Source organism: Mytilus californianus, unplaced genomic scaffold, assembly GCF_021869535.1.
Source record: "Mytilus californianus isolate M0D057914Y unplaced genomic scaffold, xbMytCali1.0.p SCAF_6, whole genome shotgun sequence".
NCBI classification, from domain to species: Eukaryota; Metazoa; Mollusca; class Bivalvia; order Mytilida; family Mytilidae; genus Mytilus; species Mytilus californianus.
In genome coordinates, this window is record NW_026262712.1 from 116,339,957 (window position 1) to 116,356,115 (window position 16,159).

A 16,159-nucleotide genomic window follows, 5' to 3' on the forward strand; every position below is an offset into this window, starting at 1 on the left:
ATTAGTTTCGTACTAATGATTCTCCAAGTTTCTGGAGTATGAAAATATCTTCAGAAGACATAAGCCAAATAAATTGTGATTTAATATCTAAACTACTAAAATTTTTAAACCGTTGTTTTATTTCATTTAAAAAGTTAAGACGAATATTTGAAAGATTATGGCACTGAAGAAGAAAATGAATTTCATCCTCAACCTGAGTACCACACTATTTACAGATACGTTCTGATACTGTCAGATTGGTGTACCTTCCCCTCTCAATCTCCCAATCGTGAGCACTGATACGGAATTTTGTAAAGTTATTTCTGTATTTGAAATTTCCCTGTAAAAGGTAATTTTCTAAGAAAAATCTGCTTTTAATAAGTCTGTAAGTTCTAAGCTTGTTCCCATATAGTTTATTGCCTCTGAAATCATTATTAAGCTCAGTATGCCATATTAAATCATATTTTGATTGCATCTTTTTGCATAAATAGTTTTTTAACTTTGTTTTTAAATTAAGTGCATAATTTTCATTGATGCTAAAGTATTTAAATACAGTTTGAATACTTGTATACCAGCTCTTTTTCTGCTCATCATGTAGAGACTTTGAGAGGTTGAAAGCCTCTTTTAATAATAAATCATCAGATTTTTTCAAACGTATATACTATTTAAATATATTTAATAAAACCTCCAAAAATAGGGGGTATCTGCCCAGTTCACCCATAACTGCAATATTTTTTTGCTTTTTTACTTACTCTAAGTATAAATTTACAAAAGCTTAAATGAGCCTTCTCTACTGCCAGATCTCCGCAAAGTCATTTGAAATAGTGATCCCCTTGAGTGTTTAGTTTGTTATAGTTAAAGTCACCCCATATTTCACTGCCATACATTAGGACAGATTTAACTGTATGGTCAAAAACATGAAGTAGAATTTTTATTTTTTGTTGGTGACCTGAGAAACATTTTTTGAGTTTATAAATAAGGCCTTCAGTCCCTTATTATACATTTCGTGTTTGGCATCTGTAAATTTGCCATTAATGCTAAATTTAACACCCAAGTAAGTATAATTTTTTTTGTTCATTAGGGGAGTATTATTTAAATGAAACTGAGTAGAAAGAAGTCTACCAGAATTGCTAAAAATCATGACTTTGGATTTAGTAATATTAACCTCCAGTCCCCAATTCTTGCAATAGATCTGTAGTTTATCAAGGCATTCTTGTAGTCCCCTAGGAGTTTCAGAAAGCAAAATCAGATCATCTGCATTCATGAGACAATGAAGCTTTGTATTATTGAGTTTAACTGGAAAACAGTCCTCGTCAAATATATCGGGAATATCGTTAATAAAAATAGTGTACAAGATAGGACTTACATAATCTCCCTGTCTCACTCCTATAAAAAAGATGAAAAAGTGTCAGTTACAAGATTGGGGTCAATCTTCACTGACAAGAAAGTTTTATTATAGATATCTTTAATAACATTTTAAATTAGATCATAACACCAAGTTTTCTTAATTTATAAAATAAGCCTTCATGCCAAACTTTATCAAAGGCTATTTTGAAATCAATAAAGCAGGTATAATGTTTTAAACCAGTTTGTGTATATTAATCAATAAGACATTTTATGACAAACATATGATATGAAGTACGCTTGCCTTTGCAGAAACCAATTTGCTCAGGACAAATGATATTTCTTTCAATGCAAAATTTTTCTAATCTTTTAGTAAGACTTTTTGTAAACACTTTACTCAGACAACTAGTCACAGTAAGTCCACGATAATTTGATGGATCATCCTTTGAACCATTCTTAGATAGGGCAGTTATAAAACCATTTGCCCATATCTTAGGATAATTTCCTGTCGAAAGTATTTTATTGAAAACATGATTTAAACTTTTAATTAGAAAACTTTGACTGTTTTTGATCATCTCATTTGAAATACTGTCGGGGCCACATGATTTTTTATTCTTCAATGTATGAATTGCATCAGAAATTTCTTTATCTGTGATAAGGATATCTAACTCAGTAAAAACTTTTGCATTTTCCAAATTATGTAAAAATTCTATTATATTAGGGAAAGGGGTTACTGGTTTTTTGTTAAGATTTTTAAAATATTCAGCTCACTCAGTGCTTGTTATATTTGATGATTGTTCTGTTTTTTTTTGTCAGAACTGTTAAGTGATTCTAATAAAGACCAATAACTTTTGAGGTTTTCTTCACGTAAGTTATTAAGTTGATCTACAAGATCAGCACGGAATTGTCTATATTTAGTTTTTCGCACTTTTCTGTATTATTTTAGTAAAGCAAAGAATGAGGATCTAATATAGGGGTCTCGGTTATATTTTTTAAACAGCTTTTCTTTCTCGCATAACTGGTTTTTTTTCATATTTATAAGAGGTAGGTCAAACCATTTTGACTGTTGACTTTTTTTCACTTTAGTAGTGCCATTTACCCCTTTTATGACCTTTTTCTTGATAGAAATATTAGCTGCCTCATAAAAAATATTATTAAGATCTTTTATCATACTATTTGAGTCACAAGTATAGTTTGTGTTATTAAAAATGTTTGTTTTTTCTTGTATCAATGGTGAAGCTAGTGCATTTTGAAATTTCTCAGCAGAGTTTTCTTCCCATATATATTGGTTTGGAATAGAGTGAACATCTTTTTGCACTGCATTCAATTTACAGTTAGCCCTTAACATTTTGGATACCTGGCAGTGATCAGAGAGGTCGGCTTTAAATCATGAACATTAAAAAACAGTATATGACTTAAAAGATTTTCAGAAGATAGAAAATAGTCTACCACACTACTTCCCATAGGGGTGTGGCAAGTAAGCTGAACTATACAATCCCCAGGGGTTCTAACATTCACGATCCGAATCCTTGTCTGCACACACAAGTCATTAAGTGTCTTTCCCCTTCTTTTTTATTCAGTTCACTTATAAAATCTGTATCACTGTACTTGTTGTATCCTTTTAGTTTAAAGCCATTAATATTCCAACAGCTTACATGTAAAATATTTTTGATAACCATTACAAAGATTGAAAAATATAATCAAAGACAAAAAAAGACAAAAAACTGAGATACCCATAGATATAAGTTTCATATATATACAGAAGTGTAACAAATTTTACAGTAATATAGTAATAAAGTAATGTTACAAATTAAATGACATGAATATGATCAAGGAGAGATAACTCAATGACTCCAATGGCATTATAAATTGGTATTCGCATTCATATGAAGTACAGAACATTAATCTCTGAAAGCTTTATATATTCTTCAAACGTGCTGTTATTCAAATATTTTGAATGATTGCATTTGTTACATACTGTACTGTTTTGCATACAAAAAATTTGGTCTATTATAAAATTATACAAAAGGACATATAAGAAATATAATGTATATATATGCATATAATTATGGTCCAAACGAAGGCCGCCTCTTAGGCAAATAAAAGCTTAACAAAAGTCTACTCTTGGTCAATATAAGAATATACGAGCAAAGAGGATCAAAACATTCTTGCGCCATATTCATAAATAAATTTCTTATTAATAATTATGTTAAACAAATAGTACATACTTAACTTTGATAAAAAGAAAAAAAGAAAGTTGATTTACATGTACATATTAAATGTAAATGCCACTGAGTAATAAGTTTCTATCTTCTACCAGTTTGTTGTGACAAATTTGGCATATAGCCAAATATACTATGATTAAAACCTGTGTACAAGGGGTTGAGGGGAATGTTGTTCTATATTTTGTTCAGGTTTGTTTGAATTAAATTTCATATTACCTGTAATTTGCTTTCTCAATTGATATTTTATGTTTGATACAAACACATTCATACCTTGCTTATTCAAGTGAAGGCCATCATTTGCTAGGAACTTTCTAACAGGAGTTCCTCTACTACCTAAATTGTGATTGTCACAAATTAAGATATCTAAACTTGTTAGATAGGTATACTGTAAAAGAACATTACATTGCATTATCTTATCATTAAGAGTTTGATCTTTGGGACAAGCAAATGGCAAGGAAATTGTGATTTTAGCAAAGGTACAATGAAATATTATCACATCAATTAAATCAAAACAAAGTTGTATACAAGCTTCGGGTGTATTGTTGCGCAAATCATTTGTAAAGAAATGAATAAAAACACATTCATAATCTTGATCAACGTTTTGAATTTTCTCAGTAGCTTCTTCAAAAGTGGATGCTGAGAGCTTATCAACAATACAATCTTTTAAGAAGTAGTCTGTATTGATGTACTTTATATGGGAGTTGCCCATTAATAGTATTTTATGATTTTGTGAGTACTTTGGTTTACTATCAATGTTTTCGTGTTTCGCTTCTGGTAATTTCTGGTGGTCAGATAGAACTTGGTAACGATTTGACGTATCGCAATTTTATATTGAACTAACGTGTGTTGTTCGTGAGTGAGACGTCTGAGGACTCTCTCTTAACGGTATTGATGTTTCAAGCAACTTCACAGATTGAGAAAGGCTAGATAAGTTTCTACTGACAGTATCATTGATTGTGTAGTTCTTACTCAGAATTTCACTTGTAATTTCAAGATGACTATTAACTTGACAGTTGTGTTCCTTCAGTTCTTTTAGTGAGTGAGACACTTTGTCAGTACTGACTGTTAACTGTGTACAAAGGTTGTTAAGATTCTTAGATATAGCATCACTGTCTTTTGTAATTTTCTCAAGTTTGTTGGAAAGTTGGTTATAATTTTCATATAGTTGTGATTTCTCTTGAGCTTGGGAGTTTGGCATTTCATCTAACTTGTCACATAAGCTTTTGATTTCATTTCTCTCTTTAAGCTTTTTCTTTAACGTTGTTAATAATTTCATCTTAATTTGATTGATAGATGTTTGTTATGGCTGTTACTACACTTTGCTCAATGCGCGTGGCAATTTGAAGAACTTCAGGGGATAATTGGGAAGCTTGTGGTGGAAGGGTTTCGGTTTCCCATTTTTCTCTGAAGCATGTTGGCACTTCAGCACAACACGTGTGTGTAGTTGATATATTGGCAATTTCGTACATTCATATTGTGTCCATTTATGACATTTGCGACATTCCATCATATAATCATTAAGAACTTTGGTACATGACTGTGAACACTCAGATTTCAAGTTTATTTTTTTGTTACGGGTTATGACTGATGGTTCAGGCTGCTTGGATTCTGATACATGTACATGTAACTCTGTATCTGAAGGGGTTGTGTTTTTGTATTCTGATATCAATTGTTTTGGATCAGTACAATGTATTCTCATAATCAACTATTGGCTTAATGTTTTCATTAGTTAGATTCTGAGATAGCGTTTGTTGAACTGAGATGGTGAATGAAGGATCACAGATATCGATTGTACAGTTCGTGTCATTAGGACAGGCGTGTCCGAAATCTGTGAGAGATTTAAGCACAGTTGTGTCAACATATACTGGGATACCATTACACGATTGATAAGTATTACCAGCTATAAGAAACTGAATGGTTTCGTCTATTGTTTTGAAGCCTTTATACACGGCATGGCGAAAGCGGTGGACATTGAGTTCACACTTCGACCAGTCAGTGAAGATCCCGGTCGTAAAACCGCGGGCTACACTATAAAAGTTTTTTCTGGACATGCTTCATAGATAAGTGGCACTGTTTATGCATACATTTTACCGAATTAGACCAATAAAGACATATTAGGGTCAGTTTTTCGTCTTTTGTATTGTCTTCAAATGTTTTGCGCCATAGTGGTAAGGGGACGCAACTATGGCATTTTTCTTCGAATATTGGAAATGCTTCACAAGAAAATGAGTGGTCAAAAAGTCTATTGATTCATCTACTGAGTGAACACCAGAAAACCCTTGCCGTTAAATTTGTTTTATTAAACAGATTCCAGGATGTGAATAGTCGTGTTGTACGACCTTTAGCCACAGAATAAAAGTTATGTTTCTTTTCCTCCACCATGTAGAGATGCTAATCCAGCATGGTTGAGATAATATGGTATTTTATCGATGGGTCGTATTGGTGTTTCTTATTATTTAATTTGGTGTTCAAAGGAATGTACTTGCAACTATTTAGTCATACATTGATCTCTAGAATATTTCTAAATGATAAAAAAATGCGACCAGTTGATTTTTTGCATAGGCCACCATCTCAAACAAAATAGTGTAATAATAATTGTGCAACATAATGTAATCTGACAGATACTGATACATACAATACTATTGTATTATGGGATAATTAAGTTAGTGAATATTGTTGTTAATATTGAACATTTGAATGTGGGTTTCAAACGTGCAGTTTGCAATATTTGAGCAAAATTGAGGGAAATCTGTACTATCACGTCAGATTCAGTGTTCTGAAGAAAGGCAACTTTTTTTTTTAAATGAATCGAAAAAAAGATGAAAATTACTCATAACTTTTATAAAAGGTAGGTGATATATACTTTGGTGGTGCTATATTTGAACGACTATACAAGGCTAGAAAAATTAGTACATATATATTGTTTTAAACTGGAACCGTTTTTCATTCTCACATATTATTTTTGGCGGGAGTGAAATAAATCATACTTTTTAACATCAGAACACCCACGAACATACACTCCGAAATCTGTAATAGATAGATTAAAATCTACTGTTTAAGGTAAGAAAAAACTTACGGTTGTACGTTCTATCTGAATGAAGCTTAAAATAACAAAACAAATTATGTTTATTTTGGGAAAAACATAATACTAAGCTTGCTAAAGTGACAAATCAAAGTCTGTGAACCCCAATTTATTTCATCATATTTTGTTCCTAAAATCATGAAATACCTTGAGACAACATTTTAAGAAAAAATCACTGGTTTAACTGAATAGGCAATTCGTTCTTTAAACGTAATGTTTACTTGTTTTTGTTAATATGTATTTTGTTTGAGTTAAGTCATTTCAATTGATATTGTATAGTGTGTCTTACTATGTTGTAATGTTACACTACTATTTCAGGTTAGGGTGAAGGTTGGCGCCAGTTAAAACGTTTAAACCTGGTGCATTTGTTTGCACCTGTCCTAAGTCAGGAACCTGTTGTTAGGTGGTTGTCGTTTGTTGATGTGGTTTATAAGTGTTTCTCGTTTTTTATAGATTAGATCGTTGTTTTCCTGATTGAATGGTTTTGCACTAGTCATTTCGGAGCCCTTTATAGCTTGTTGTTCGGTGTGAACCAAGGCTTCGTGTTGAAGGCCGTACTTTGACCAATAACTGTTCACTTTTTACACATTGTGACATGGATGGAGAGTTGTCTTATTGGCACTCATACAACATCTTCTTATTTCTATGTAATCAATCATAAATGCCTACATATGACCTACAACGGAAATTTGTTAGAGTTCGGTTAATTTAAGATAATTATCGTCAAAACGGAATGAAGCAAAACCTAAATTGTATCGAAAGCAATGTTCTTTCTTGTCTTTCAGATATATTGGAACTGAATTATATTTCGTTTGAAACAAAATTGTACGAAAACTCGTATAACTTGCGATTTTGATTAAAATCATAACATGTTTTGAATAACGATATTCTAAAAGTGTATTTGTATATCACCTGGCACATGTTTTAAGCTGAGAAATTTGGTCTGCAAAGGATATGAAAATCCATATGTCGTTTCCCGATACATCGATCGCAAATCATATTAAGTTGATCCCATGTTACAAGTAATTTTGCATATTACAAAGTCTAAGATATTCGTGATCGCCTTTCCTTGTCCATAGAGTCAATATTCATAACATCTTTACTTTTACATCGCTGTTCACATATATTCATTGTTAAAAACGGAATTTCTATTCAAATCATAAACTATCTTATTTACTAAATCGAAAAGATCACTGAGATAGTCAGAAAGCGCATTGTTTTCGACCTCCCACTTTTATATTTCATGTGTGTGCTACTACCATCATGTGTATATGCATATTCATTTGTTGAATGTGAAAAAAACAATAAATAACGGAAATTTGAATGGTCTAAAACCGTTGTAAACATTGCAAATTCAGCACTATTCCCACCAATTCAAATTTTTAACGTTTTAAATAGACGCTTTTAGACAAAGCTCTAGCTGGTTATCTTTTATCTCTGACACAGATAGTGATAACGTTTGACATAGCATTAGTAGCAGCTGCAAGCTCTTGAATATCGGAGGAGTTGAGAAATGTATACTCCATACGCGGGTGAAGTTGTTATATTGCTACGAAGGTCAGGAAAATTTAGAATCTCAAAATCGAAATCATCTCGTTTGTCATAGACTCTGATACTCAGGAGGTGACCACTGACGTCATACTTGAGATATACATCTTAAAATGAGGAGGAGTAAGCTGTGTCAGGTGTTTCATTAATATATAGTCCAGGTGGATATATCTATAGGACTCAATCAGAAACGTTTGGACTGTAAGTGGAGAAAACATTACCAGTAAACTTACGCGTGTATGTACATTTAAATGATCTAGCTTCTTTGGTTTTGTTTTTAAAAGTGGTTGAAGGAACTCCAACTCAAATTCAATTATGAAAAGATGGGCTAGGAGGGGTGCACAGGTCATTCCAATAGGAATGCAAAACAATTGCAGTTGACAAATTGCTGACAAACACCAGACACCCATTGCATTTTGACGAAAATAAAAAGTCCACGTTCACCTTTAATGTATTGAAATACATTCCATCGCCTAAAATACGTTGATAACCAAAATTAATTTGCTGCTTAATGTACTGGTATTGTATGTCAAACTAAAAAGTTGACACAACTCTGTGTTTCCTCCACCAACAATGTAATCGGGATACTGGTTACTGAAATGACGATATTAACGAGATGCAACACGACCTGTTACAAAGATTTGTGATGATTGCGATAGACAATGACATAGATCTAGCCATTTGCCTGACATCACTTGCTTTAACTCCACTAGTAGAATTAGACACAAGTTTTATTTATAAATTAGGCGCATGTTGTCAGTTCCCTTGCCTGAATCTCATTGAAGTTAAAACTTCAGAAAACATACTTCAAGAATTTTGCAAGATTACAAATTCATAACAGAAATGTGACTATAGAATAACTATTAAACAAACATACAAGTAGCACCCAAAGGAATAGTTAAAGAAGATAATGGAACACGCATTAATGTATGTGTTAAGTATTACTTACTGAATAAGTAGAAATAATTTGACAATAAGATGTTGATACTTAAAAATGTGTAACGAAACGTTTTAACATGGTTCTTACAGTAAATGAAATTATATTGACGGACAAATCGTGCATATCAATTATTTCGATTCAATAATAGTTAGTTTAACAAAATAGTAATGCCAATTTATGACCGAGAAGTTAATCAGTGAAATTCCAATTCGAATTCAGAACAATACTCATCTTAAAAAGATCAAAAGAAAGATTTGTTTGACAACTGCAGAGCCATAACAGATACCTCATGTGGATGTTCCATGTTTATGTTCAACACATATATCCGTATGAGTACATGTTTACCTCTTTGTAAGATATTAAGAGCATGTTTTTCTTATTCATATTTCTCTAATTGTCGAAACCATATTCCCATTCTCTAAGGTGACAAGAACGAATGCGATTTATCAACGAAACTTTAACTGCCTTGGACAACAAGACGGTGTGCTACTAGTAGAACAACGTGTTACCCCTCCATAGCGCAGGTGAACAAAACGGATTTTAGGAGGTTCTGTGGATTGTCTTTAGTTTGCTGTGTATTGTTCTGATGACCATTGTTGGTCAAGTTGTCGTTTTTCTTTCAGGACATGTATTTTCTGTTTTTCTTCGACGTATGTATTGTCCTTTTAGTATTTTCTGCTTCTTTTTATACATAGTATATCATCCATTGTTGATCTTGAAGGAAAACCTGAGTCACAGATGATCACTGATATGTTAAATAATTTGAATCCACAATTATATTTTTCCCTTATAAATTACTTATCACCAAATGCGGTTTTCAATATGATTTAAACTTGCCATTGAAATCATAAATATGAAAAAGAAGCGTGATCATTTAAACATTGTTTTTCTAGAAATAATATTTATTTATTATTGTTGCTAAAATAATTTTCTGATGTTCATTATACAAAAACTTTTGATTTTTACGAAAGTTTGACGAATTAGTTTGTGTTGATTTTTATTCTTTGATTCGTACATTTATGTTTTATCACTTGTTAAAAAGGTACTAAATTATCCTGTTTCAGGAAGACCTAAACTTTCTCTTCCTGTGAAATATGAGAACCGCATAGGATCTGATGCCGAATTAACATGTTATATTTATCGTTCTTCCCCTGATATACATAACATTGTATGGAAAAAAGGACCTACATCAACTACTGGTCAGGTAGAAATATCAAATAGTGATAGATATGTGTTATCGTTCCATTACGGAGCAACGTCCAGATCGCTGCTGAGAATAAAATCTATTACTAACGAAGATGCAGATATTTACAGTTGTATTGCTCAAAACAAATATTCAGAAGAGAAAAAATCAACTACATTATTTGTTGGAAGTAAGTACTTTAATACTCATTTTACGATGGATTTTTTTGCATCTAATCTATGTTAAGTTTATCGCTGACTGGTATCTATGATGAGTTAATTCTCCCTGTTCTTGTGTATGAATAGCACAAGATCGGTAGTTAATTCTTCAGTAACAGTACCATTTATTACAGCGTGTAATGCTTGCTATTTTAGGGGTAAAATATAGTGTCGAAGCAGTCGTTTTTTCGGAATCTTGATGCATATGAAGAGGGAAACTTTCTTTTGGAAGATAACCATTTGCCCAAATAGTTGTTTTGTAACTCTTTAATTATGAACATATTTACTTACTAATTCTCCTTTTCGTTCACAGGCTACATGAAAGCCACTTGAATAATGTTGGTATATTATTCACAAGACTGATGTGGTCGTGCATCTCTAGTGTCTATGTAGGTAATTTTCCGATTGATAAGCAATTCGTATCATTTAGAGACTCCATGAGGGTTGTCTGCTGTCTGAGATTCGCTAACGGTACAATGAGACTTTGTTTGCTTTAGAAATGTGTTTATAATCCCGTTTGTTGAATGTAAAGACGTTTTTATAAGGAGAACTATCACGAAAAATACAGTTCAGTTGGGGATATATGATGAATGGTTGGTCCCCTTTGGCTGTTTGGTGTGACTCCTTTGCAATATTTGTTGAGATCCTTATAATTTTTTTTAACAAACTGAATTCGATTGCTACAAATGAATATCTACTGTCGAACAAACGATTCTCCGTAAGATCATCATTCGGATAATGCATCTTGTAGTAAGACTAATCTCCGGTATATACACTCCTTTATTGAGGCTTCATTTCTTAGTTGGGTATGATCTAATACGCGATAGTGTTTTCCTCTTTAAAGACGCTGTTGCCAAGTATATTCATTAGCACAAACGAGAGTGTCAGGTAGACCAATTGGACACACACTGCAATGCTACTTAATATCGATTTGTTTAATTGGTTCTAGCAACAAGATGATTGTCATTATTAGAGAAGGAACTGCTTACCTTTCTGAAGCATATCCCGGTTTTTAATTGGATTCGTAGTACTAAATATAAATATTTAACAACTGTTTGGTCTTTTTTTTACTGTTATTGTCGTTTCTTCCTGTTTATTTTGCCCATAGTATTTTGATTTTTGTTGTCTATATGTGATCTTCTCTACAATATTTTTTTTTCATAATTTCAAGACGTATATATAGATAAATAGAAATTATAACAGATGTAAACTAGTTGGGAGATTTTATATAAAGTGGTTACATTATTAAAAGATCTTTTACAATCTATGTTTATGTTAATCAAAATAATCAATATTAGATTGGTTAAATAATTTCATGAAAACAAATTCATAAATGTTCTTAATATATTTTATCTTTCGCGTCAGAAAAGCAATTTCAAATTATCAAACATGACACTCTATTCGTGAAACGTTAGCAATATCCTTTAACTCTACGTTCCGCTATATAGATGATGTTCTCTCACTAAATAATACAAAATTTGGTGACTATGTTGAACGAATCTATCCCATCGAACTAGAGATAAAGGATACTACAGATACAGTTAAGTCTGCCTCATATCTTGACTTACATCTAGAAATTGACAATGAGGGTCGGTTGAAAACAAAACTTTACGACAAAAGAGATGATTTCAGCTTCCCAATTGTGAACTTTCCATTTCTATGTAGCAACATTCCAGCAGCGCCTGCATACGGAGTATATATCTCCCAATTGATACGATATTCCCGGGCTTGTGTTTCCTATCATGATTTCCTTGATAGGGGATTGCTGCTCACAAGGAAGCTATTAAGCCAAGAGTTCCAAATGGTGAAGTTGAAATCATCCCTTCGTAAATTTTACGGACGCCATCACGAGTTGGTTGACCGTTATGGAATAACCGTTTCACAGATGATATCGGATATGTTCCTTATGTCGTAACTACAATACCCTTCCCTTTTCACGAATGTGACTTACAGAGTTGACTATTTACCGGATTTGTAATAACATAAGCAACACGACGGGTGCCACATGTGGAGCAGGATCTGCTTACCCTTCCGGAGCACCTGAGATCACCCCAAGTTTTTGGTGGGATTCGTGTTGCTTAGTCTTTAGTTTTCTATGTTGTGTCATCTGTACTATTATTTGTCTGTTTGTCTTTTTATTTTTGGCCATGGCGTTGTCAGTTTGTTTTCGATCTATGAGTTTGACTGTCCCTCTGGTATGTTTGGTCCCACTTTTACTTAGAACGGTAGAATCGAGTTCGCACAATTAGAGTGTTTGCTATGAATACTTGAGTGAAAATACCAAATTGTAGATAAAAATCATCAAGATACTTCAAATTATGAGTTATAAAACATACGCCAATATTAAGGGTATGCATCAATTATTTCAAAATTTTCTCTATAAGAGAGTGACAGTTGACAAAAGTCTTTATTAGATGACTCACACTTTTTGTTTGCAATTCTTTCATGGATATTTTAAGTGAATGATGCGCAAACATTATTAGAATTTAAAAGTAGAGTTTCCTAGTTCAGCAAAGTTAGGACATGCTTTGTCTTTTGTTTCGATTTTCAACACTGATATAAATTGTTGTCATCATACATTATTTGATTTTTCCACAGGTCCTCCTCTAGTTAAAATCAGCCAGGGCTACCACATCATTAGAGTAGGTTGTAACGTGACCATTAGTGTTATAGTTAGGAATGCTCATCCGGGTTCAATAATGGAATGGAAACAAGGGACAACAGATATCTCAAATAGCACTCGTAAAACATTTGGAAGTATAAATAACCCATTTCTTACGATTAGAAATGTCGAACCCAAAGATGCAGGGAATTACTCACTCTATGTCAAGAATAGTTATGGGGACCATGGCGATTCTACCACGTTGAAAGTTGTTTGTGAGTGCTTTGCCTTATATTGTTGCTGATTTGTTTTAGAAGTAATCATTACACTTTGTATATTTAGCTGCCGATAGTTCAAAACGGAATTTCAAGTTAATTCTCATATAACGTTTCTATGTCGTCGTAAATGCCAGCAATGATTTTATGTATTGGAGTTGCTCATCAAATAGTTACATTTATTCGTTTAATTTATTTATTTGAATAACAACGGCAAAATGGAGTGCTCGTTAACTTTGTACCTGTAGGTAAATTAAGAAGAAGCCGTTGTTTAGTATCCAATGCAAACAATAGAATGCCTACACGACTTAAAACTTATTTTTCAAGTCTACATTATCAAGGTTGATATAGTTTTTTTTCTATTCCGTTGTGTATTATTGGTATGATATGTGTTACGACCTTTCAATATTATGTCATATCCTTTTTTAAAATTGAATCAGTGATTTAATTCATATCAAATACATGTTGCCATACAATTCATTGACTCAGTTATTGCAAAGCTTTGTCGTTAAAAATAATTTATACTACAGGTTTGCAATGAAAAAACTACATTTGTAATTTCATCTTTAAAATATTAAGTTGAATTGTTCTCCCTTCACGATGTCTTACCAGATTCATTTTGCTCTATGGTTATGTTATGCTAACAATTGCATTGTCTTGTGTGATTTTTTTTTAAAATCATATCAACAGTTGAATAGAAAATTCGTTCAAAAAAGCACAGTCGAGTAAATAATAAAAACACCCCTGGTCTCTGCTTTTACAGATTAAAATGTTATACACCCAGCAAAAAAGTGACATAAGTATATATTTTTTTACCCGTCAGTCCATCCGTTGGTTAGTTTGTCAATCATTATCGATTCAAGATGCTTACTCAAATACTTTACATTGGTAGCAACCTTACTTGGATATATTGTCAGATGTAATGAGAAGAAGAATGTTGAGGTCTATACATTAAGGCTCAAGGTTGAAATAAAGGCAACTTGACTAAAATTCGGTTTTAAAATGCTAAATCAAATACTATCTATGGGATTCAAAACTTGTCTTGATATATGACCACATATAATAATAGGAAACCTTCTTTTGATTTTAGGTTGCTATTGTAAAAGCCAAATTCATAGATACTAACAATACACTGAACAAGTTGTTTATGGATGCTCAAACGAATACTACATTATACAATTGCAACCTTTCATTTATATATTGTTACATATAATGAGAGGGAGATCTAATTATTTTGAGGTCAATACCTCAAAGATCAAGGTAAAAGTTACTAAAAATAATACCACCATTTGCGCAGAAAAGTGGTTTCCCAATGTTTAAACAAAAACTACATAAGGGATTGAAACCCTGTTTTACTGTATGCGCACATCAGCTGTTTAGAGACAAATCACTGTAGCTTTTGATGTTACTTTGTTCAAGGTCAAGTTCAAATTTACCAAAAAAAGAGACTGGCATTTGTGCAAAAAACACTGATTTCTGGATTTGTTAATAGAGGATCTCTGCTTTATTTTGGATATGAAGTCATTTCTAAAAATAGGATAAAGATGAAGATCCCTATTGATTTTTTTTAATCATAATCTATAAAGAGGCGAAGAGTATGGTAGATTGTTCACTAAAAGTTCTTAAATTTTCATTGTATTTTGAGGCCTGTATTACCAACCACTTCTTTACAATTTATCGATAACTGGACTGTGTATATCATTTGCAGCTGCTACGATCAGAGGAGACCTTAAATTAATACGAACGGCAAATGAATCAATCACAATACAATGTGAAGTTTCTGGTGGAAGTCAGGTTATTTGGCGACAAAATGGTGAACAAATCAAGATAGTCAGTCAGCAATCACTGCATATCAAGAAACTTACTCGTTTTGATAAAGGAAACTATACATGTGAAACAAGTTTGGAAACTGTAACTGCACTGAGCAACATATTGCAGCTTAAAGTCAAAGGTAAAACGCAAAACGTAATTAGTTTAAATGAATTATAAGACAGTAGTTTACCGATGTTTAAAAGGTTGACAAGGTAAGCATCTTCTGCGATTAATCCATCACTCACCATGCGAATCAACACTCAATTACGAATAAGAAATTGTAGTATAAGGGCCAATGAGACAATTCTCCATCCAAGTCACAGTGTATAAAAAGTAAACAGTTATAGGTCAAAGTACGGCCTTCATCACGGATCGAATGTTGCTATCGAGAATAGTTAAGCGATAAGACAACTATAATGGTATCCAATGTATACATGTCTCAAGTGAGTTTAGACAAAAAATTGCAGACTTACAGGACCAAATAATTGAAAATTGTTTTAAGAGAACAGCATTATTCGGATGCATTTAATTTAAATTATTAATTTCGTGTGTATTTATTTGTAAAGACTTTGTGAAAAAAGAGGCGGAAGATATTAAGAAGATAGACAAGACATGAAATAAAAATGTAGAAAGTACAACACTGAAGAATAACACAAGAGCAACCCACATCCATCTTAAACAAAACGTAGGCTGATCTCTGTAACTTCAGGATAGATAGCAGATCCTGATCCATGTTTGACACCCGTCATGATGTTCTTCCTAGTGAGATCAAATTTGGTGAAAAGAGGCCGTTAAGAACATACCAGTGGTCGTCTAAAATCGTGTTTGTACAAACCAAATATATCTTTATCCTGAACTTTGACAAAAATATCAAAAACAAATATATACATATTTACCCATAGTATGCTCAAATAACTTAAACTAGGTGATGATAGAATTCTTTATCTTCAA

General features: G+C 32.5%; 1 protein-coding gene across 1 annotated transcript in view; it reads left to right on the forward strand.

The window, feature by feature from the left end:
• LOC127706013 (receptor-type tyrosine-protein phosphatase alpha-like) overlaps positions 1-16,159 on the forward strand; it is a 72,730-nt gene that overhangs the window by 23,994 nt on the left and 32,577 nt on the right. The window contains exons 4-6 of the mRNA XM_052210407.1: positions 10,183-10,491; positions 13,118-13,396; positions 15,105-15,347. Coding sequence (XP_052066367.1) covers positions 10,183-10,491; positions 13,118-13,396; positions 15,105-15,347 — 831 coding nt within the window. The remainder of the gene's footprint in view (positions 1-10,182; positions 10,492-13,117; positions 13,397-15,104; positions 15,348-16,159) is intronic.